Source organism: Protomyctophum parallelum, assembly GCF_964188405.1.
Source record: "Protomyctophum parallelum genome assembly, chromosome: 1".
In the NCBI taxonomy this organism is placed as follows: Eukaryota; Metazoa; Chordata; class Actinopteri; order Myctophiformes; family Myctophidae; genus Protomyctophum; species Protomyctophum parallelum.
The window spans coordinates 41,667,669-41,690,768 of NC_139697.1; the positions used below are offsets into that span (position 1 = coordinate 41,667,669).

General features: G+C 47.8%; 1 protein-coding gene across 7 annotated transcripts in view; it reads left to right on the forward strand.

Moving 5' to 3' along the window:
- Positions 1-3,957: 3,957 nt before the first annotated feature.
- cica (capicua transcriptional repressor a) overlaps positions 3,958-23,100 on the forward strand; it is a 53,279-nt gene continuing 34,136 nt past the window's right edge. For 6 of the 7 annotated variants that reach the window (XM_083778769.1, XM_083778773.1, XM_083778771.1 and 3 more), the window contains exons 1-4: positions 3,958-4,128; positions 9,664-13,531; positions 14,283-14,559; positions 22,340-22,471. In XM_083778769.1, coding sequence (XP_083634895.1) covers positions 9,917-13,531; positions 14,283-14,559; positions 22,340-22,471 — 4,024 coding nt within the window. In that variant the 5' untranslated portion in view covers positions 3,958-4,128; positions 9,664-9,916. Of the gene's footprint in view, positions 4,129-4,354; positions 4,496-9,663; positions 13,532-14,282; positions 14,560-22,339; positions 22,472-23,100 lie in introns of those variants that run through there. The other variant, XM_083778770.1, reaches the window with a different exon arrangement.

The following is a 23,100-nucleotide window of genomic DNA, read 5'->3' on the forward strand; positions in this document are numbered from 1 at the left end:
GCATTTAACTCTCAGGAGTGTAAGAGCACTCGCAATTTGAATTCACATTGAGGACTTGACCTTGTATGCTTATCCAGCAGTTCTCAGTATGGGGGTCAGGACCACCCACAGGGGCATTAGAGGGTCTTAAAAGGGTCACATTGTGACTTGAGGCAGTGACTTGCATCACATACCATAGAGATACTAATTACCTTTCCCCTCTCTGGTTGAACATGATTAAAATCAGCTGATGCGTTTTTTGGTTGGAACGTTCATCCCTCCTTTGCACCTGATTGGATAGATCTAGTTTTTCATTCTTCTTCAGAGCAATCTGACAATATTGATAAGTCATGTACCGGTAATTTGTTTGATATCATTATTCATCGTTTTATGTGTAAACTATTTATGTTTGTGCTTGTTTGTGTTTCAAGCAGGAACTGTGCCTGTTTAAAATAATTGGGTACACTGAGTACCAGAAAATGATTTGTACTCCGAATGTCAGTGGTGACAGTCGATAGAATTGATAGAACAATCGATAGAACTTTTATGGATGCATTTCTTGCAGTTGAAACACTTGAGTCACAGTCCTGCCTCAGTGCCTGGGCCCCCAGAGCTGTACTGGAGTCAAGTGGCTGTAATGCATAAGTGGCAGGGATTTGAGCTTAGCCACAGCTCCCTGCTTCATTCTTAGAAAGTGCTAATGCTGGCAGGATTTATGTGGTTCATTCACAACAACAGTTCAACTTCTATTGCAAAAGCTTTGTCTCTTGCTGTCACCCTCGATACTGTGTGTGTGTGTGTGTGTGTGTGTGTGTGTGTGTGTGTGTGTGTGTGTGTGTGTGTGTGTGTGTGTGTGTGTGTGTGTGTGTGTGTGTGTGTGAGTGTGAGTGCGTGCGCACACATATATACTGTACATACATAATGTGTGTGTGTGTGTGTGCATATAATGTGAGTGTGAGTGTGAGTGTGAGCGTGTGCGTGCGTGCGTTTCTAAGGTTTATTGCTATTCCACTTTCATCTTTTCCTAATTACTTGTACACAATTGACTAGCTCTCTGGTGTGTTGCTATCGCTCTCTCCCTCCCTTTGTCTATCCGAGTCTTCCTTTTGCTCTCGCGGCATCTCTTTCTCTCCTGCTCTGTTTCTGTCATTCTGGATGTCTGTGTATGTGTGTCGACTCTCCTCTCCCACAGTTCCATCACAGCTTATTCATCCAAGTCTCTTGCTTGATCTTTCATCTCAAATCTCCCTCTGTTAATATAAGGTCTGCAGTAGCTTTTCTGAAGCGTGAGTCTTGAGGCTTTATCTCCCTCCCTCTTAATTTCTACATCTCTGTTTGTTTGTCTGTCTGTCCACCCATCTGTCCTCTCTCTCAACCCCTGTGTCACTCTGAAGGACTTAACAAAACCAACTGTCCCACAATGTTGCGTGTTCCCTCTGTACTTGCCCTACATTTCTGAATAGATGCTGTATGGTGAATGAGCAGACAATCACCCTCGCCATCAGGCAGGGTGACTGCAGTCTCTACGGGCATGGAACCGTTTCACGTGCATTGTATTGTGTACGCCTGTTCGTGTACACGCATGCACTGCATGTATTTGAGTCTACATTTGCACGTGCGTGCGTGCGTGTGTGTCTGTGATGAGTTTGTGCAGACTCGTTTGAAGCACTGTGTGTAGTTTAGAAGTTCCATGTAACAGGATTTTAAATGGCAGAAATTGCTGTAATGATGGTGTGGCATTGTCGTGGGTTTGTGGTACTGTACTGTGGTTACTATGCACAGTATTTATGTATGTACACATGTTTATAGGTCACGCTTGAATGATTGTGCACACAAATGCTATTTACTGTATGTGTGTCGACTACATAAAACTGTGTGTGTGTGTGTGTGTGTGTGTGTGTGTGTGTGTGTGTGTGTGTGTGTGTGTGTGTGTGTGTGTGTGTGTGTGTGTGTGTGTGTGTGTGTGTGTGTGTGTGTGTGTGTGTGTGTGTGTGTGTGGGGGCATGCGTGTGGGTGTGGGTGTGTGTGTGTGTGTGTGTGTGTGTGTGTGTGTGTGTGTGTGTGTGTGTGTGTGTGTGTGTGTGTGGGGGCATGCGTGTGGGCGTGTGCGTGGGCGTGTGCATGTGTACGCTATAGGCCTGTGATAGTGGATTTCTTACAATAAAGTTCTATTTGTGGTCCGTACAATACTGTACTCTGTGTGCCTGTGCGTGCGTGAGTGTGTGCGCACGTCAAGGGATGAGCAGGGTGTCTGCTATAGTCAGTGCACACACGTACAGCTTATGTAACGCGCCCCAGCGTGTTGTGGAACGCTGCGGTATATAGATGCTCGCTCTTGTGCTCTTCGCCCGGTTCCAGAATATTCGTGTATGTGAGTGCATACATTAGTAGTACCCATTGACCTGGGTGGGTGTGGGACGTGTGTGTGGGTGGATGGATTGTGTGTGTGTACGTGTGTGCGTGTGTGTGCGCACGCGCGACAGTGGCAGTCTGCAGTGCTGCATCCTCCCGGCTCTGTATTTAAACACTGACCACACACTGAACCATCTGTGGCTGTCAGCTGTAGGGCCAGCCTGTCGCACTGCTACAACAACAATACCCATGGACGACGTCTCACGTGCACACGCATGTGCATACGTGTGTGCATACGTGTGTGCATACGTGTGTGCGTGCGTGCGTGCGTGTGTGAGTGTGTTTGTTTGTGTAGAAGTGGTGGGTCACATTGGTACAAATACAACACAGACATGAAAGTGTGAGTGTGTGTGTGTGTGTGTGTGTGTGTGCACACACTCGTGCACAGTGAGTGAGTAAGTGTGTGGGCTGACTGTGCTCCTCATGTGATGGTATGCAACTATGCATTAGTGCCTGTGTGCCTTTCTCTAAGCATCTCTTCTCGAAGAAAAAAAAAAGGCATGCTGTTTGTGCACAGCACACGTTTGCATGCTTCACCGACATGCACGTGTCCTGCCTATCCCGTTGTGTGTTTTAACGTGTGTTTGCGTGTGGTGCCGGAATGTATATATGGGTCATTCTGGAAGTGTAATCCCAGGTTTACTTTAGACCAATTTACACTCTGGGTTCCCACTCTTCCTGTTTGAGCAACCTGATGGCAACAAGCTCACAATGACCTCACCACAGCATGCAGTCATTGGCCTAGAGACCTGCCATCTGTCGGCCAATCACAGGCGGCTCTGGTGACGTACAAGCCTCTGAAGTCTGAGGTGATTGGACGGGGAGGCGGGACGTAGGATTCTAATTGGCCGCTCGGCCAGAGAGAGCGTATAAAGCCAAGGCATAGTGAGGATTTGGGAGTTGGTGTTCTTATGGCCACTTTATAAAACTACACCTCATCTACCTGTAGCTTACACACAGTGTGATAAATTGCACTTTAAAGTGAGAAAGCAGGATATAGAATATGTATAGGCTACTGGATGTGGAAACAGTGACGCTATACGAGTTTCTGTAGTCTGGGACTTGATTAAACAAACAAATTAATGCAATGTGATGAAAAGAAAACAAAGACAAACATCACTGACTGTTCCTGCACTTGCATGTCAGTTGCCTGCATGCCTGTCTGTCTGTCCCTGTTTGTTTGTAGACTGGGAGACAGAGAGAGAGAGAGAGAGAGAGAGAGAGAGAGAGATGGAGATGGGGGAGAGAGAGAGAGAGAGAGAGAGAGAGAGAGAGAGAGAGAGAGAGAGAGAGACCGAGGGGGGATAGGGAGGGAGAGAGAAAGAGTTGCTGTGACGCTGGACCATCATTGGCCCTCGCAACCTCGGTCCCTAACAGCTGTTCTGTGTTTTCCCACACGGCGATTGGCCCAAACGGTGCGTCTGTCAATTTTTCTTTGGCCCGCGGCGCCGCCCTGCGAGGCTCCCATTGGCTACTGTATGCGTTCGTGCTTCCCCATTGGCCGAGCGGCCTGGTTGTCAAGGCTTTGCGGCTTCATTCACCATTTTGCGACTGTAGTGTAAGAAGGCACAGGGCAGTCAGCATAGTTTTTCCTCCTTTTAAGTTGCTTTGCTGGAAGAAACACGTAGCGGGCCGTTACATATTCCCAAGCGGCTGGACATTAAGCGCGTGTTCTGCCCCGTCCATCCCGCTGACTCGACAGAGCACCTTGGCTGCAGCAGGACTGTCTTGTTCGGGGTGAGTAATAATAAAAAAGCTTGCCCACAAATCTTTCTCCTCCTGCAGCACTGCAGTAACAGCTTGTTGTTGCCTTTGGTCGGAGGTGCTACGTCGGTACATGTTTACTGTCACAAACAGTCTAACAGTACGGTGGATATATCTATGGGTTCATTGTTGTGTCTGCTGTCATTTCAGCGAGGCTGCGGATGAGGAATATCGAGGGCGGATTGGGTGTCTGGGTGAAAAAAAAGGGAGCGGTGCGGACGGTTGTAGTGAAGCTAGAAACTTTTCCACTAGAAATATATTCAACGCCATAACTGCCATTGGACTTCCTACAACTGTTCTCCCCTGTACAATTGCGACGAAGCTTCCAAAAACTACGCATGTATTTGAGCTCTCCTTTTCTCACGAACATGGATATAAATAGGCTTAGTTTCTTCCTCTTTTAATGAATCAATGTGGCTATTTGGTCGTAGCTTTCGCTTTGGGGCGTGCGATGCGGGGCCTTTCTCTGTTTTTCGGCGACTTTTTCTTGTTTGTTTGTTACAATATTATTACGACTTTCCCCCAGAGGTCTGATACAACGTCGTTACAATAGTACACACACCCGGAGGATCGATACAAAGTTGCACCAGGGCTTCGGCGATGTTTCACAATGACTGTCACTTTCGGATTGGCAACAATAATTACTTTACCTGCTGTTCGCCGCCGCGTATGTAGACTATAAGTGACCGGATTGACAAAGTACGTTGTTTTCCATCGGTGACACTTTGATACCGTCGTGCACAGCGACGCACACAACGCTATTGGATGAGATCACGGCTTAATATAGGTGTTAAAATGCGTTTATTTGCCGTTATTTCCAAGCGGCCTGGTGTGTACCAGTGAGGCCTGCTGCCCTGTGCACGCACCGTCCACGGCCTGTTGTGTAGTAAGCAGATAGTAATCGCAGCACTACGAGGGCTTGACACATATACGGTACTATTGAGCTAAAGCAGAGGTGACGACATTCCTCCGGTTTACTTTGCATTTTGCAGTTAGTGCCTTGGCTTGCACATGCAGATCAAGTTCTCTAACTGTGGTTGGAGTGTAGGCTATACTTATTACACATGTAACCGTTACCAAATGGACCCTCGGATTACATTTGTGTTCGGAGTTTCAAGTGAATAAAAAAAAAACACTGAGGATTTTACTGTGTGTGTGTGTGTGTGTGTGTGTGTGTGTGTGTGTGCGCGCGCGCGTGTGTGTGTTTATTTCAGCCCAAGTGTGGGCTATACAAATACATGTATGATTGCGCCATTAACTTAATCGACGCTATATATGAACTGCTATATGGTCACGTTGCTCAAAAACTATGCTGTCCTAATGTTGTGCTGTAGTATAGTAGCCATTTACTACCACTATTCCACCACACCTATTAGCTGCGCATGCAATAACATGGTCATTACTATTCGAATAGGACTTGTGGGGTCAGTGGTTGCCATAGATAATACAATACGTTTCCCATATAGGCTTCTATCTATCTATGCTCCATATTTCCACCAAGGCAATATATGTGTTGCATCAGTATATCTTGTAAAGCTGTTATCATGACTCTGACACCAGCTGTTGTACACAGTACACTAACCCTACTGAGTAAACACATGGAGCATACTTCTATCGTGACCAAGTAAGGCAGCCTGCCAAATTATTTTATGGCGGCTGTTCTCTACGAGTCCCCTGTCCTAAATAGGAATTTACATATAGCACACATCATGCAGGCAGTGATGATCACTGCTCTCTCTGTGGGCTCTAGAGTAAGTAGGCCTATATAAACTACCGCCTATATCATTGGATAGGTGTTTGCTATCTCTCTCGCTCCCTCCCTCTGTGTGCGTGTGGCCTTGGAACAGAAGGGCAGCTAGCTACTCATCCTCTCTGGAGAGTGGAGATGGATGTTTCTCCAGCCGACATGACGCATCCCACATTGAAAGGCAGGGGTCATCGCCATGCTGGCTTGTGGTTGTGGTGGACATTTTTTCGTCAAAATGCATTTTTTTTCCACGGTCACAGAAATGAGTGGACAATATTATTACCGATAAACACATAAAGAGCTAAAAATTGCCTTTAGAGGTCTGTAACTCTGAGAGTGCACAAATGGAACCAAATGGACCCTATAGTGTCGTAGTAAATCAGTGACATATAGGTCTACAACTCTATATACACGAGGGAAACCTGGAGGCTTACATTCAGTAATTGGGTCTCATGATCAAAATAAGAACATTATAATAATCCATTCTGAACGGGCACCCATTTTGGTGTCAGCATCATGTTATGCTTTAGCTATTGAAAAATAGCAGATCTACAAGCTCATATCGCGCCACCGAGTGGCGCGATACGAGCTTGTAGGTCTGCTATTTTTGAATAAAATCGAAGAACGACTGACATTTTTAGAATCTGATCTCAGGTCAGAATGGGTTAATCAGACCAGTGTGTGTCCAGTGGAAACGTCGTATGAATCTGATCTCAGGTCAGAATGGGATAATATGTAAAAAGAAAATGCCACTTTCCAGGGACACATTTGTCTGTATTGTCAGTCGGACACATTGATGACACCCCCTTTTAAAAGGACATCAGCTTGAACAGAAGATGTGCTGAAGTCAGACTGGCTGTCAAGCAGGCAGACACATACAGTACAAAGAAAGACAGAAGAATGGTGCGAGTAAACAGAGACTAGCCGTATACTTAAAAACCTATAGCCTTTCTTGACTGGAGTCCCACAGGGGTTTACTTTATACTATGGACCTTCCTTTTTGCACTGTTACATAAAATATTATTTTGCCCCAGGAATAGGGATGCTACAGGGTTCATATGTGGTTACATTACAGTAGACATACAGGCTACATGAGGACAGATGTGCAGATAGACAGAGACGTATAGGAAGACAGACAGGCAGACAGACGAGTTGATAATATGATAATAGAGGTAGGCGGACAATGAGACTGGTGGGAGGATACGGGGAGAGGGAGACAGAGAGACCAGCAGACACCTGACCTAGGCAGGGCAGGCAAAAGGGTGTAAGCAAGCAGGTGGACATGCAGGCAGGGGCATATAAGGCAAGAGAAACAGATGGAGATAGAGAAAGACAGGCAGTGTGTAAAATGTCGACAGCCCTAGAGCAGTGGTTCCCAAACGTTTTAGCTCAAGACCCAAAGGGGGGATTTGATTTATTCATTAAATTCTTTTGAAGAATCATTTAATGTATTCCTAGTTCACGAAAAAAAAAACAGCATTTGGTTAAAAAAAAAAAAAAAAAATATTTGGGAAGAAATTGTTTGGGGAAAATGTTTTGAGATAATAATTAAAAACGAAATGTAGGAAACATAATAAATAAAGGGATATTTATACTTGTGACCCATAAAGATGTGTCTGCGACCCACATATGCCTCCCGGCCCAGTGTATGGGAAACAGTGGAAATGGGAAACAAAGAAAATGGACCCGTAAGGGGCGGACAAGAGTGTGTAGAGAGACAATCTTCTAGATATATTCAGACAGAGACGGAGGGGTGTGTAAACAGCCAAGTGATCGATGAGATAAGGCACTGTCGTACAGTTAGTTGTTGTTGATGTCTGGCCGTAGCTCGGAGCTCGATGGAAACTCCTATGCTGGAACAAATGAGGCAGAACACACACACAGTGACCTGGGCATGCCCTGCACATACAGTATCACACACACCCTCACACACACACACACACACACACACACACACGTATACACAGTGCCGGAGGATGGAAGAACAAAGAGCAAACACAACCTACTCCTTTTCGAATTACAGGCATTTCTCACGCAGGCCTGTGTCAGCAAAAAAACAACAAAAACAAAACACACACACACACACACATATATATATATATATATAGTTTTGTTTTTGTTGAATAAGTGTGTGCTAGTAGCCAGAGGGGGGTTGAAGGGAGGGTGGTTGAAGGGCGGGGGGGGGGGGGGGGTGAAGTTAGGTAATGGTCTTTGACAGGAAGTGAAGATTGTAGGGGTGGATTTACTTGGGTATGAAATACACAGATAAAGGTCATCACCGTGTGTGTGTGTGTGTGTGTGTGTGTGTGTGTGTGTGTGTGTGTGTGTGTGTCTGAGTGTGTGTGTGTGTGTGTGTGTGTGTGTGTGTGTGTGTGTGTGTGTGTGTGTGTGTGTGTGTGTGTGTGTGTGTGTGTGTGTGTGTGTGTGTGAGAGAGAGAGAGAGGAGGGAGTACACAGATATGTAGAAATGGAGAGAGGTATACAGATCACACTATGGAACAACAGTGAGAGAGGCATAGTAGACAGACAGAGGGAGCCATAGTCACTATAGGGACAGAGAGAGACAGATGGCAATATCTATAGAGTCGGAGAGAGAGAGAGAGAGAGAGATGTGCACACAGAAATACAGAGAGAGAGAGAGAGAGAGAGAGAGAGGCGTATACAGACAGAATTGTAGAGACAAGGGGAGAGATAGTGAGAAATCTTGCAGAAGATTCGGTAGGGGGAAAGAGACACAGACTGACTACGTGAGAGAAAGAGAGAGAGAGAGGAGGGAGGGAGGGAGAGTTTCAGAATGCGAGTGAACAAGGAATTCCCCTGCCTCTACTGCCCTGGCCAAGAAACCGTGTGTGCGTGTGTGTGCGTGACTGCGTGTGTGTGTGTGTGTGTGTGTGTGTGTGTGTGTGTGTGTGTGCGTGTGTGTGTGCGAGCGCGCATGCACGTGTGCGCGTGTGTGTGTGCGCGCGCACATGCACGTGTGTGTGTGTGTGTGTGTGAGTGAGTGAGCAAGTGTGCGCACATAAAGGCTTGTCTGGGCAAGCACTAGTAAAGTGCTCCTCACTATTTCCATACCGTGTTGTAAGCCCATACTGTGTTTACCCTAAAATATGGCCTTCTGCTTTTAATATGTATCTATCTTGCATGAATGCAGGCCTTGCGTAACGTGAGTAGAACCTATTCTGTAATGATTTAATGCGTAATGAATTTGTAAATAAGTCAAAGATGACTGTAGTACTAGAACTACGGCACATCGTTTTGTAGTGAATGACTAAACAGGTGCCTGAGTGAAGATGTCATCATTTTTACATGTGGCCGATTGCCCGTTAGCTTTTACTTTAAATTCATGTACTTTGAAGTTAACATTTATTCTTTGATACTTTAAATTAGCTTTTTGTTTGTCTGTTTATTCGCTACACTCTTCGTTGAGATTCTATTCAAACAAAAAGGGAAAGGATATGGAATGACCACATTCCGTTTATCAAAGCAATAATTAGCTATGGTTTAGTCGCCTTGTGGTTTTTGTAAAGTAGGCCTACTACAAGAAAAAGACATCTAACTGAAAAGTTAAAAACAAGCAACAACAACAAATGTGGCAAAATGTTGGTTTGGTTTGGTTTTAATTAGCCACTTTCCTTTCAACAGCATACAGTGAGCCCTACCTTATACAGTGAATAGGCTTTGTGCATGTCACAATACGTTTACCACATGAGTAATCCACTCTCGCTGTTTCCCTTCCCTCTCCGTCTCTTTCTCTCTTTCAGAGTCTCTCGAAAAAGGTAGAAAGTCACAAAACAAGGAGGAAAGTACGGCATGAGAGACAGAGGAGGAAAATAGAGACGGCGTGGTGAGAAGACAAGAAATAATAAAAACGAGGAGTGGAGCGAGTGTGAGTGCCGAGACACAGAGAAAGAGAGAGGGGGGCAGAATCTGAGTTAAATAAATAAACAAATCAAAAGGACTTGTTTGGAGGGAAAGCGGGAGGGAAGGAAAACAGAGAGACATCTAGATGAACAGATGAAGCCATTAAAGAAGCAGGGCCGGCGCTCCCCTCCCTCCACCCGGACCAAAGGAGGGAAGCGTCGCGGAGCGGGTGACACCCCCGACAGAGGAGATAAGAGAGACCCAGACGAGCACAGAGACAGGAGCAGGTCCCCAGAAAACAAAAACCACACCTCCTCACCATCATCATCATCATCATCATCATCATCCTCGTCCTCCACCTCTTCTTCAAACTCAGAGTCCTCCCAGGAGGAGCCAATCAAGACGCGGGTCACTCTGGACGGGGAGGGTCTTCACAGAGACGCTCCGAGGCTCTCGGAACCGGCCGGTGGGGCTGCATCGATGGACTCCGGGAGGTTGGCGTCGCCGGCTGTGGGCGTCACCGGCCACAACGACAGCAGCAGCAACAGCAGCACCCCCAGCTCTAACAACAGCCCTAACCCCGCCTCCAGTAGGAAGACAGCTACCTTCAAAGCTCGCATGCCCAAGAAGAAGTACATCTCCGAACATTGCTCGCCCTCCGCCGGTAGCCATAGCAACCCCGCCTCCGGCACGCCCACACCCCCACCCCCTGCTCTTCCTCTGACAGGTGGAGTCATAAGCCAAGGGCCGACAGGAAGTGACGTCAACAGTTCCGAAAATGGTGGTCAGACGAGGAGGCCTATGGAGGACTTTCACAACAACAATGGCGACAGGACCAGCACCAGCGGCACAGGGACCCCTCAGGACAGCTCCCCGGGACCGCCTACCCTGGCTCTGTCCCTGGGAGGGGACAGAGACAGACCGGGGGTCGGGGAGGGGTTGAGAGAGGCGGAGAGAGTCTCGCCCAGCCCGCTGCCCCGCTGCTCCTCCACAGACACGGCCAGCGAGCACTCGGCCGACCTGGAGGTGGTAGGAGACACGCACCCACGTCCCCAGATGCCCGCGCGCCACAACCCCAACAGTCTCCCCGACGCACTCACCGACGCCCTGGCCAAGGGCCTGAAGAACCAGCGAGTGCTCGCCCGTCAGCTGAGGCGGCGGAGCAAGGAAAGGACGGACAGTGGAGACGGAGGAGGAGGAGGAGGAGGAGGAGCAGAAAAGACAAACGGGGAGAGTTCAGAATCGGTGTTTCGCGCCGGCGTGGTCCGTAAGGTCAGCGGTGAGTTCGGCAGCCTGGAGGTGCTGTTAAATGGAGAGAAGGTGCTCTGCTGCTATCCGTACCGCCATCAGCAGGGCACCGCGGCCGGCGAGGAGGAGGTGGACCTTATCCTGGACGCTCCTCCTCCGGGCTCTCACCCGGTACCCATCGGCGCCCGTGTGTGCGTGCCGTTTGGAGACCAGGACAATGGCGAGGGCCAGAAGCAGTGGTACCGGGAGGGCGTGGTGACCCAGGTGGACACTCACCCGGCCGTAGCCCACCCTTACCGGGTACTGCTGACAGAGGACAGGGGGTCATTGATGCCCCGTCCCAGAGACGAAGAGGGGGACGGCAGGGGGTCGGCGGCAGGTTCCACCAAGGCGGTGTGGGTTTCTCGGCAAAGTCTCCGCCTCCTGGTGCCCCCCTGGGACCTGGACCTTCCCGCCATCTGTACCTCCGGTGGAGGAGGAGGAGGAGGGCGAGATGAAATGGAGGGCATCAGGGAAAGGGAGCGTGAGGAGATGGAGGTCGAGGTGGAGCAGGAGTTGTGTCATCGGGGGATGGTCCAGGCCAGCATGGCGTCCATGCTGGGCCATGGCGGCGGACTGCCCTACCCCGGCATGGTCCCGACCTCCTCCAGCACGCCTTCTTCCTCCAACATGAGCTCCCCCATCACTCCGGCCTCCGTCCTCAGTCTGGCGCCGGGCCGGGACTGGGAGAGAGAGAAGGAGCTGGAGCTGCAGAGGCAGCAGGACAGAGAGAGGGAGATCACACATCAGCAGCAGCAGCAGCACCCGTACATGCCGGGCGCCATCGAGGACATGGAGGTGTCCCACTTCAGCATGGTCCCCATGGGGGCCATCATCCCAGGGGCCGTCCCCATGGGGGTGTCCCAGCACCGCCACATCATCTCCAAGCCTCCGCCAGGCTACCTCAGCCCTCACCTGTCGGTGGTGCGGGGCATCGGGATGCCCCAGGCCCACCTCGCTCTGAACCCGCACCCGCCTCCCTCCCCGGTGCTGCTGGGCCTTGACCCCGCCATGGCGGCCGGGGGAGCCATCCTTGCCGTGCCCCAGCTCCCTCCCCTCCCTTCCATCTGCTCTTCCACCTCCTCCTCCTCCTCCTCCAGAGCAGAAAAAGCCTCCTCGGGCGGCGGAGGAGGAGCAGGAGGCTCCTCGGGCGCAGGAGGAGGCACAGGCTCCGGCGCGTCTTCCTCCTCCTCGCGCTCTCGCACGCCACTGACGGCCGCACAGCAGAAGTACAAGAAGGGCGACGTCGTGTGCACGCCCACCGGCATCCGCAAGAAGTTCAATGGCAAGCAGTGGAGGCGGCTGTGCTCCCGCGAGGGCTGCTCCAAGGAGTCACAGCGCCGGGGATACTGCTCCCGTCACCTCTCCATGAGGACCAAAGAGATGGAGGCCAGCGGCGGAGGCAGGGAGCGGGGAGGAGCCAGCAGCACGGGCACCCTGACCCCCTCTGACCTGCGCCTGGGCGGCGGCAGGGCCAGCTCGGAGTTCGACTGGGACGAGACGTCGCGGGACAGCAGCGAGGCGAGCAGCCGGGGGGGAGACTCCCGCCCGCGTCTGGTCCTCCCCTCCCTCCTTCCCCAGGACCTGTCGCGCTTCGACTTCGACGAGTGCGAGGCGGCGACCATGCTGGTCTCCCTGGGGAGCTCGCGCTCCGGCACGCCCTCTTTCTCCCCCATCTCCAACCAGTCGCCCTTCTCCCCGACGCCGTCGCCCTCTCCCTCGCCGCTGTTCGGCTTCCGCCCGGCCACCTTCTCCCCCATCAGCGCGCCGCCGTCGCTGACGCCGCGGCGCCACCGCCACCTCAGCGGGACGAAGATGCCGGGCACGCCGGGCGGCGAGCGTGAGCGCCACCTGTCGGGCATCATGCCCACCTTCCAGACTAACCTCACGTTCACCGTGCCCATGAGCCCCAGCAAGAGGAAGCTGGACAGCCACCACCCTCCTCCGCTCCTGGTGGCCCAGGACTACCAGACCAAGCCTGAGCTGCACCAGCAGCAGGCGCAGCAGCTGATCGGGATTCCGGTCGGCGTGGTGGGAGACCCGACCCTGGGACTCAGCCCCGCCGCCTTCCGCGTCCTCTCCCCCCAGAGCCAGCCAAACACGCCCTCCTCCCTCTCCTTTCCGCGGCCGCGCAGCGCCACCAGCCGGCCCCCGTCCTCCGCCGCGTCCACCCCGCCGCCAATGCTGGTGTCGCCCACCCCTCCCTCGCCTCTGCCCCAGGAGCCCTCCCCTCGACGCATCGTGCCGCTCCGGGACTCGCCCGTCATCGTGAGGAACCCGGACGTCCCCCTGGCCAAATTCTCGGACGGTCCGCTGGGCAGGAGGGAGAGGAGCCGCTCCAGGGAGCACAGCCAGCCTCCCCACCTGGCCGCCCCGCCGCCGGGCCTCCAGGTCCCCGTGCCCATCAACGGGGCCACCACCAACGGAGCGGTGCTCCTTCGTAACCCGGCCTCCACCCTGGTACTGGTCACCTCCAGCTCCGTAAGAACATCACTCTTTAGTTTCTTTCATCACTATATTTAACCCATTCTGACCCGAGATCAGATTCATACGAGGTTTCCGCCGGACACACACTGGTCTGATGAACCCATTCTGACCTGAGATCAGATTCTAAAAATGTCAGTCGCTCTTCGATTTTTCTAAAATAGCAGACCTACAAGCTCGTATCGCGCCACTCGGTGGCGCGATATGAGCTTGTAGATCTGCTATTTTTCAATAGCTAAAGCATAACATGATGCCAACACCAAAATGGGTGCCCGGTCAGAATGGGTTAAGCATATAATAAGTCAAAACGCAGTCATTTCTATGTTCTCTTTATATAAATCGATATTGTTTTTTAACATTGAACAATTATGATCTTAAAGCCGGATTTATATTTTTATTTTATTAACCAAAAATAGCCGATCTAAAAGCTCACACCGCTTTGCAACGCAATGCATTGTGCGCTTGTAGATCGACTATATACGGTGCACGACAACACAGCACATAACTGTCTGTATGAAGCCACTTTGATTTGTTTTTGTGAACTCTCACGAACAAACACGTGGCATTTATGAAATGTATAAAACAAATTCCTATATTTCCAAACTAAGCAGCCCCCTTCACAATTTTGTTGACTAAGACTAAGTCGACTAAGGTTTTTCAGAAGACTAAATGGTGTGTTATTCAAAAAGACTTAAGACTAAATCAAAATATTGTGAAAAATTAACACTGCACTTCACTTCCCTAACAGTCCCTAACACCAGGTACGCCAGGCCACCCTGCCCTGTCCTCGCCCACCACCCTGGGGGTGGTCTGCACCTCCACCGGCTCCACCCTCTCCTCCTCTGGTTCCGGGGGCCGGGAGAGAGAGAGGAAGCCCGGGGGCCACCAGGACGCCTCTGGAGGGGCCCTGCCCCAGCCGCTGGCCTGTCACCCCTCGCCCACTGCCCTCCTGCCCCTCATACTGCCAGCCGAGTCGCCCCACCCCGCCCCGCGGAAGGACATCATCATGGGACGTCCAGGGACAGGTAAGGAGGCAGAGAGGTGGAGGGTGTGTGACTGTGTGTGTGTGTGTGTGTGTGTGTGTGTGTGAGTGTGTGTGTGTGTGTGTGTGTGTGTGTGTGTGTGTGTTTAACCCATTCTGACCTGAGATCAGATTCATAACGAGGTTTCCACTGGACACACACTGGCCTGATTAACCCATTCTGACCTGAGATCAGATTAAAAAAATGTCAGTCGTTCTTCGATTTTTTTCAAAAATAGCAGACCTACAAGCTCGTATCGCGCCACTCGGTGGCGCGATATGAGCTTGTAGATCTGCTGTTTTTCAATAGATAAAGCATAACATGATGCCGACACCAAAATGGGTGCCCGGTCAGAATGGGTTAAAAAAAGTATCACTATGAATTAATCAATTTCTCAGGTACATGTGTACATGTGCACAATTACAATGAAACAAACTGCCCTTTCAGCTAAGGAAACTGGAAAAGGGCTATTGAAAGTAAATGTGACAAAGAGCTTTGTAGACCCTGCCCTGACTGTGGAGAGCACAGGTTACAGAGCAAAACAAAAGAGAGCTAATATCGTTCTTATCAACTATAGATCTCAAGGACAATTGCTTTGAAATGAACAGGCTTAAACTTCCAATCGATTCCTGCAAACAGACACACACACACACACACACACACACACACACACACACACACACACACACACACACCCCCCCCGGTATGTGAATGAGCGCCGTTCTTTCTGGTTCATATGACAGGGATGACTGTGCAGCGATAGCATATCTTTGTGAAGCACAGAGGTGTGGGAGGTCTTAACATTAATTGTGGTGTCTCAGGCAGTGGTACACTATGTGTGTGGGGGTTGACTCAGAGTACAGTGTGTGTGTGTGTGTGTGTGTGTGTGTGTGTGTGTGTGTGTGTGTGTGTGTGTGTGTGTGTGTGTGTGTGTGCGTGTGCGTGCGTGCCCCTGCGTTCGTTTGCGACTGTGGTGAGCGAATCAATGATTTCCACTGTTGTGTGTGTGTTTCTTTGTATGCAAAGGCAGTCATTGATTATGTGCATTGTTTGTATTCCTATGTATGTGTGCATGTTGAGGGGAGTCACCCAATGTAGGTATTCACGTCTGTGGATACACACTCTAATACATCGGCCAGCCTGAGCAAAAGGATACAGTTTATATCCAGCTGTGTAAGCTACTGCATTTTACTAGCTGTGTAGTTTGGTACACAAATTAAGCTGTTATTTTTATTATTATTATTAAAAGGAGCATTATATAAATAGTACTTGATAAATAAATGGTCATTCTGTGAACAACACGTTTTTCATTTCAGACTGGGTAAGTAAGCCTTGCCGAGCCATGGGTCAGGAGCCTATCTCCTGTTTCTGTAGTGTGAATGCGTGATGCAGCTTGACGTACACGTAATTTTTTCTTTCTTTTTTTTAACATCTGTTTATTATGATTTTTTGGCATACAAGCATTTCAGTAATGATTAACCAGAAAATTACAGATCGGACAAAAAATAGCAAAAACATACAAACAAGAGACTTACAATACAAAGACAAAACATAACTACCAAAGAAAAAGACAAAAACAATAAAACAATAACTGACAAGGCTGATGACTACACCACACTCTGAGGACAGAAACAACATCACAATCGATTCTAAAAAAACATTTCTGCTATGGAAAATAAGACATATGTATACAAGTGTACCCCCATAGACAATATAGACATACATACAGTATACACATATCAAACATTCATAGATACATTACTTAGATGACAATACGGGGCAGAACAACATTGAATTCCATCACTTCTTGATGTACAAGTTCACCCCTTGGACATGACGCTAGTATGTCTCAGCCATGGACTCCTCAATCCAACCCATGATGCACAGTGCCAAGTGCAGGGAGGCACTGGGTCCCATTATTAGAGTCTTTGGTATGACCCGGCCGGGGACCAATCCCCGACCTCCCAGACTCGGGGCGGACATTCTAACCACAAGGCCACTGAGCTGGTATTTCAGGCTGAGTATGTGGGCCATCATAACTGTATATTTCAGCCTTACTAAAAGTTAATTAACCGGGTAAGGATGTCGACTAACCGGTTGCAGAACTATCATTATTCCCGTCCCATCTCTAGTGCACGTGTGCAGTGGTGGAAGGAGTACTCAAATGTGTTATTTAAGTACAAGTATCAATACCCTATTGTAGAATTACAAATGCAAGTTCGGAATTCAAAATGTACTTGAGTAAAAGTACAAAAGTAGTGGCATCAAAATGTACTTTGATAACTCAAAAGTTAAAAGTGCTCATTGTGCTCACAATTAGGGTTGTCCGGAAATCGGGGCCGATCACGACATTTTCAAATGATCGGAATCGGATCTGGAGCAAACATACGCGATCGGGACATCCCTAGTATCAAATCAATATTATATCCATATCATCATATTAGACTGGATATTGTCTGCATGTGATTTTGGATATTAATTGTGCTATTGTGATATGGCACAAATCTACAAATAACTAGTAACTAAAGTTTTGTAACAATTGCAGTGACGTAAAGGTATAATATTTGAAATCTACAAATAACTAGTAACTAAAGTTTTGTAACAATTGCAGTGACGTAAAGGTATAATATTTGAAATCTACAAATAACTAGTAACTCAAGTTTTGTAATAATTGCAGTGACGTAAAGGTATAATATTTGAAAGAAAGATACCTCAAAATTGCACTTAAGTACAGTACTTGAGTAAATGCACTTAGTTACTTTACACCACTGCATGTACGGGGTACTGTGTGTGATAATTCTGTGCTAAAGTTCTCGCTGAAGCCTTGAAATGTTGACATGTCTAGACATGCTAGCCTTGATAGAACAAAAGAGAGGAGGGGGGGGGGGGGGGGCAATGAGGACATTTCACATACACATACACATTCAGCCGTGGCGTGTACTCACTCAAACATGCGCACACTACGTGCTCACAGCACACACACACACGCACACACGCACACACACGCATCTCCCACACGTACGCACACACACGCATCACCCACACGTACACCCACACACTCGGTTAAATGTAGCAGCAGACAATCAACAACCTCAGACAGGGCACCAAGGGCAGCTCGGGCGTGATGTGAATGTTTCTCGTCCTCTCAATAGCAAAAAAAAGGGGGGGGGGGGGGGAGTAATCGTATTGCCAGCGTGTTGTCATGGATACGGTGTCTCGCTCTGTAGAATTAGTGCAGTAAAGTGTTCAGGTCTGGGCTGATTACAGGAGGAGTGTTCCTTCTCTATCTCTCTCTCTCTTTCTTTCTCTCTCTCTTTCTCTCTCTCTCTCAAAAGCACACACACACACACACACACACACACACATCCAGATTCATACAATATTAGTACATAAACCCACATTCATGTACTTCAGAGATATTTCCACTTATAGACACCCAGAACCACACACACACACACACACACACACACACACACACACACACACACACACACACACACACACACACACACACACACACACACACACACACACACACACACACACACACACACACACAATATATATACGGTACATCAACACATCCAACCAACGGCTCTCCCTCTGCACAGCACATACAGATATGCACACACACACACACACACACACACACACACACACACACACACACACACACACACACACACTCCTCTCCTTAACACTTTCCCAGCCACCTGTGTGTGCAGTGTAGCGATTGTCATACATTTTTTTTAAACACCTCGGAGACACAAAGAGCGCAGAAACAAATAAAGGCGTCAGGCAGAAGAAGAGCGCCTGTGGCTGTGATACGGCCGCCTGCAAAACGCTTCTTCATTAGCATCAGCAGTTACAGCGGTGCTGCTTTTCCCACTGGCATCTGCAAAGGTTCTGTGAGGACTGCGAGTGTAAGGTTACGGCACCCATGTACTGTATAGCCGCTGTGCGAGTTTCACCTTTTCACATTGGTGTTGCAGCACTTAAAGTCTTACTTTAAATAATATGTGTACTAACAGCGAGGAAACATTATACTGCGTCGCCTGGAAGGGAGTTTCTGGCTCTCAGCAGAGATGCAACACTATTTAGAATCAGAATGAGCTTTACTTTCACATCAGTGGGTGAAATTCCTTGTTGTGCAAGCTCCATCGTTTTGATTGAAAAAGAAAGAAGACCGAGTAGTGGCGGGGTAAATTACACATTTAGGTGTAACCTGTACTGTACATTGCCTTTTGGTGACTGAATTTCCCTCGCGGGATCAATAAAAGTCTTCTCTTTATGCACAGTCACAGTAAGGAGCACCTCCTCAGTCGCCAGGCGGAAGTCATAAATAACATAAAGAAGCATAATCAACGACAACATGTCTTAGTGACCTTGGTGCAGAAACACACTGTTGTATTGACATCTTTACAGAGTGTCACAGTACATGCTGTGCTGACACACTCGGCACAAGGACGACACTTGGACAGAGACAGTGCAGGAGGCCATACTACTACAGACCGGCACACACTGTCCATGCAATGCTTTTTACTAGATATTTAGCTCACACCTCATCTCATCCAGGGGTGACTTCTTCCAGTGAGTACAATGAGACAGAGAACCGTGCCAGAGTCGATATTATTCTAATGCTTAGGTCGGCAGCCCCGGCAGCAGGACAAGCCAAGCTCGCTTCGAATCTCGATATCCATATGAAACGAGCACTGGGGGCAGCCTGTAAATGGCTAGCTATAAATACACTGTTTAAATACTTAAATATCAGCGTGCTGCGTGACACAGTGCTGCTGCTGCTGCTGCTGCAGAACAGAGGTCACTGTCAGTTAGTTTATGGTCTAAACCTGGGAACCTATGTATGATAGGACTATACATTCATTGTGGGAGAGTACACATGATTGAAAATGTGTCATTTCATGTCTTTAGGTTGTCCCACCCCCCGCCCTCACTGGATTCTTTCTGTGTGCTCTTTTGTGGCTGTGTTATTCCCTTGGAAGACTCGACCCAAATCGTGGACCACCCCAGCGGTTCTTGTAATCTTGTATTTGTTTTACTGTGGTTAAGAGTAAGGTTAGGGTTAGGCATAGCTTTACTGAAGTTAAAGATGAAGTGCCGTGATTTATGTACTTTTTCTGTTTTGTATGTGTCTATCGAGTTAACATTACTAGTCTAATAGACTGTGACTGTGGTTATAATATTCAAATATGTCTTCCCTGTGTATTTTTGGCTTCTTCCTGAAAGCTGAAAGCCTTTGAGTCAAAAGACCAAATTGAAATACACAATTTTAGTGACATCATAACCCTAACCCCTCCCTCATTATCATGCAACCACAGCTGTGGGCGAGGCTTAAATTCAGGTTGGTGGTGTTAAGGTGAAAACCAAGTATACTTAATGATCTGGTGGGTATGGCCACATAAAAACATAATTTTAACACTTTCTGTACACTTATTTAAAAACAATATTCCTCTTAGTATATTCATAGTACCTGATAATGTTTTAGGTGGGGGGAAATCATGGCACTCCATCTTTAAGATTAAGAATAAGGTTAGGTTTACTGAGGTTACGTTTAGAAACACCTGGTGCCGACCGTTCCGAGTTCACCGGTTTTGACCTGGGCGAGCGTTCATGTATTCATTATCTTGCTATGAAGAGCTTTATTTCAGAAAAGCTTTTAGTTACGTATAGTTCTGTTAAAAGTGTACTTTAAGTGTAAAGTGTACTTTAATTTGTTCCAATACACATTAGTAACCGCAAAGAAATTAGTTATAAAATGCTGGCATGGTCACAGTGTCAAACATTTGAAACATCAGGAAAAGAAAGGACTTTGAAGTAAAACTTCTAATTTGCACTCTGTTATTTTTAACCGTGTGGCTTTAGTGATTAATGATTCATGATTAATTAAGTCACTGTAGTAAAGTCAGAATGAAAGTCATGAAGTCGAAAATCTAATCATATGTTGTTGGTCAGAAAGTATTCATGACCATGTTTATTAAGGTAATACAGTCTAGGTGAAGTTGGGCCCAATGACAGCGCCACAACAGGCCATTATATGAACTTTCAGGAAGTCCCGATTTCCTTAGTGGCTTCACAAAATATCTGCCTGACTGCCCCCCTGGAACTGGAAGGGATGCATTTTTATTTTCCTTCATGACCCAAATTGATCCATGCATTCTGTAGGTTAATCCAATATACCCTGTCTTTCTGGCTTCTAGTCCTAATTCCAATTTGCCTACAGCCTTTCAATCAGCACACACACATTTGACACAGCAGGCTAAAAGGGGGGGAAATGAGAGCATGTCTATTAGCTTAATGCAAAATTGTCCTGTTGACAAAGTTCTCCTGAACTGACACTGACATCTTTCAACAAATGTTTTATGACATTGGTGTTGAGTACCGAAGTCCGTCGGCGCATTATTCCGACGGAGCGCTAGTCTGACTCGCCCCAATAACTAACCCTGTCCCTAACCCTAACGGAAGTCATTTCTCTATAGAGAATAACATTGAGTCATCTCAGAATCGTCTCATATAATAATTGTGGTCCAAAAAGAAACAAATTGTCCCTCCGATATTGTCAGAGAGGTGGCTCTGTATCGTTTAGGATAGTCAGTCACTCAGTCTGCTCTGGCAGTAGAAGTACTATTCCCTGGACCCCCAGGGAATAGATCCTTGAGGGATCCCTTGAGTAAAATGATATAGTTAAGACAATTTAGCATCAAAATCAGTTTAACTTGATAGCTCACCCCTAAAATTACCTATCTTTTCCTATCGATTACTTACCCCATGGAGCCTTAAATTCATGGAGATTATTTTGTTTTTTATCAATTCCTAAGCCAATTACTTTATGACCGGTGGAGATAAAATGATTGGCTTACGACCAAAACAAAGACATCTCCATGGTGTGTAATTGAAAGAAAATAAGTATATTTTTTTGGATGAACTATCCCTTTAACCCTACGTTATATTTCGGCTATTCAAAAATAACCAACCTACTAGCTCATGATGCCGCATCACATTTGTGATGTGTTGTGAGCTTGTAGATCTGCTTTTTTTGAAAGAACTAATGTTGTGAGCTGCTGGCCTGGTCTTGGTCTTGAGTTGCTGACTCATTCACTCTCAGAGTAATCATATCATATACTACTGTATGTACAGTAGTATAGGATGTATTACGAATACTACCACTACAAGCACTACTGTGTGTGTGTGTGTGTGTGTGTGTGTGTGTGTGTGTGTGTGTGTGTGTGTGTGTGTGTGTGTGTGTGTGTGTGTGTGTGTGTGTGTGTGTGTGTGTGCGTGCGTGTGTTGCGCGTGCGCGTGCGTGTGCGTGGGTGCGTGTGTGCGTAGACTGCAGTCAGTAGACTAGCCTGGATTGTCTTAAAACAACAGGTTTTCTAATCATATCACATCACACGACCCTTCAACTCTACCTTAAGGGATGCTGTGTATGCATGTGTGTGTTTGTTTGGGGGGTGGGGTGGGTGTATAGTGGTGTGTGTGTGTGTGTGTGTGGGAGGGGGGGAGGAGGTCAAACATTTTGTCTGCACTTTGTCATTGATTGGTCACATTTGTACCTGCTCTCAAAATAAATGACAAACCAAATCCACTCCTGCAATCCCATGACTCAGATGCACACAAAAGTTCATTTTGTAATTATTAGTTATTATTAGTTTGCATCTCTGTCTCACTTCTCTCTCTTTCTCTTTCTTCCTGTCTATCCGTCTCTCTCTCTCTCTCTCTCTCTCTCTCTCTCTCTCTCTCTCTCTCTCTCTCTCCCGTCCTACAGTTTGGACCAACGTGGAGCCTCGGTCGGTGCCAGTGTTCCCTTGGCATTCATTGGTCCCTTTCCTGGAGCCCAGCCAACCCGGAGCGCCTGCCCAGCCTGCCGATGGCCAACAACTTGTCAATCAGAGCAAAGGTAAGCTCCTTGCCCCGCCCCTTATTCTTCTTCCACTCTGGAAATGTGACTGACATCATGGCGCCTGCTTCATGCCACACACACACACTGAACAGGAGGCTGAAATGTTTACTGCCTGAGTCACTCTTCATTGTTGTAGGTCTAGTATTATCGTCACTCTTGGGTGGAAACGTTGTAAATGTGGAGAAAAACAAACCTGTGTTCCAGTGGATCAATGTAGTTATTCTTTAGCCACAAGCTCTTGTTGGTGCTAGGATTTTAATGATTCCGGTTCCGTACCGGTTCCGATTCCTTAGCGCTCACCCATAAACGATTCCTAGTATAGGGTTCCAAATGGTCCCTTACAAGTCTGTAACTCCACTGGTATAGTCATTTTATAGCAGACGCCAGGTCCACATAACCAGCTCTGATAGTGTGATAAAAAACGGTTCCATAAACGGTTCCAAATATGATGGAACCGACTCCGGTTCTTTTTCCGACCCAACCACTTTAACTTTCACTTGAAAGGAAAAAAAGGAAAGATCGCCGATCCGATCGGTTATTTTTGCTTCTTTTGTGTGACACTGTAGTATGACTAAGTATGGCATTCATTTTGCAAAAATAAATATTGAAAGTTGAAATATGGAGAT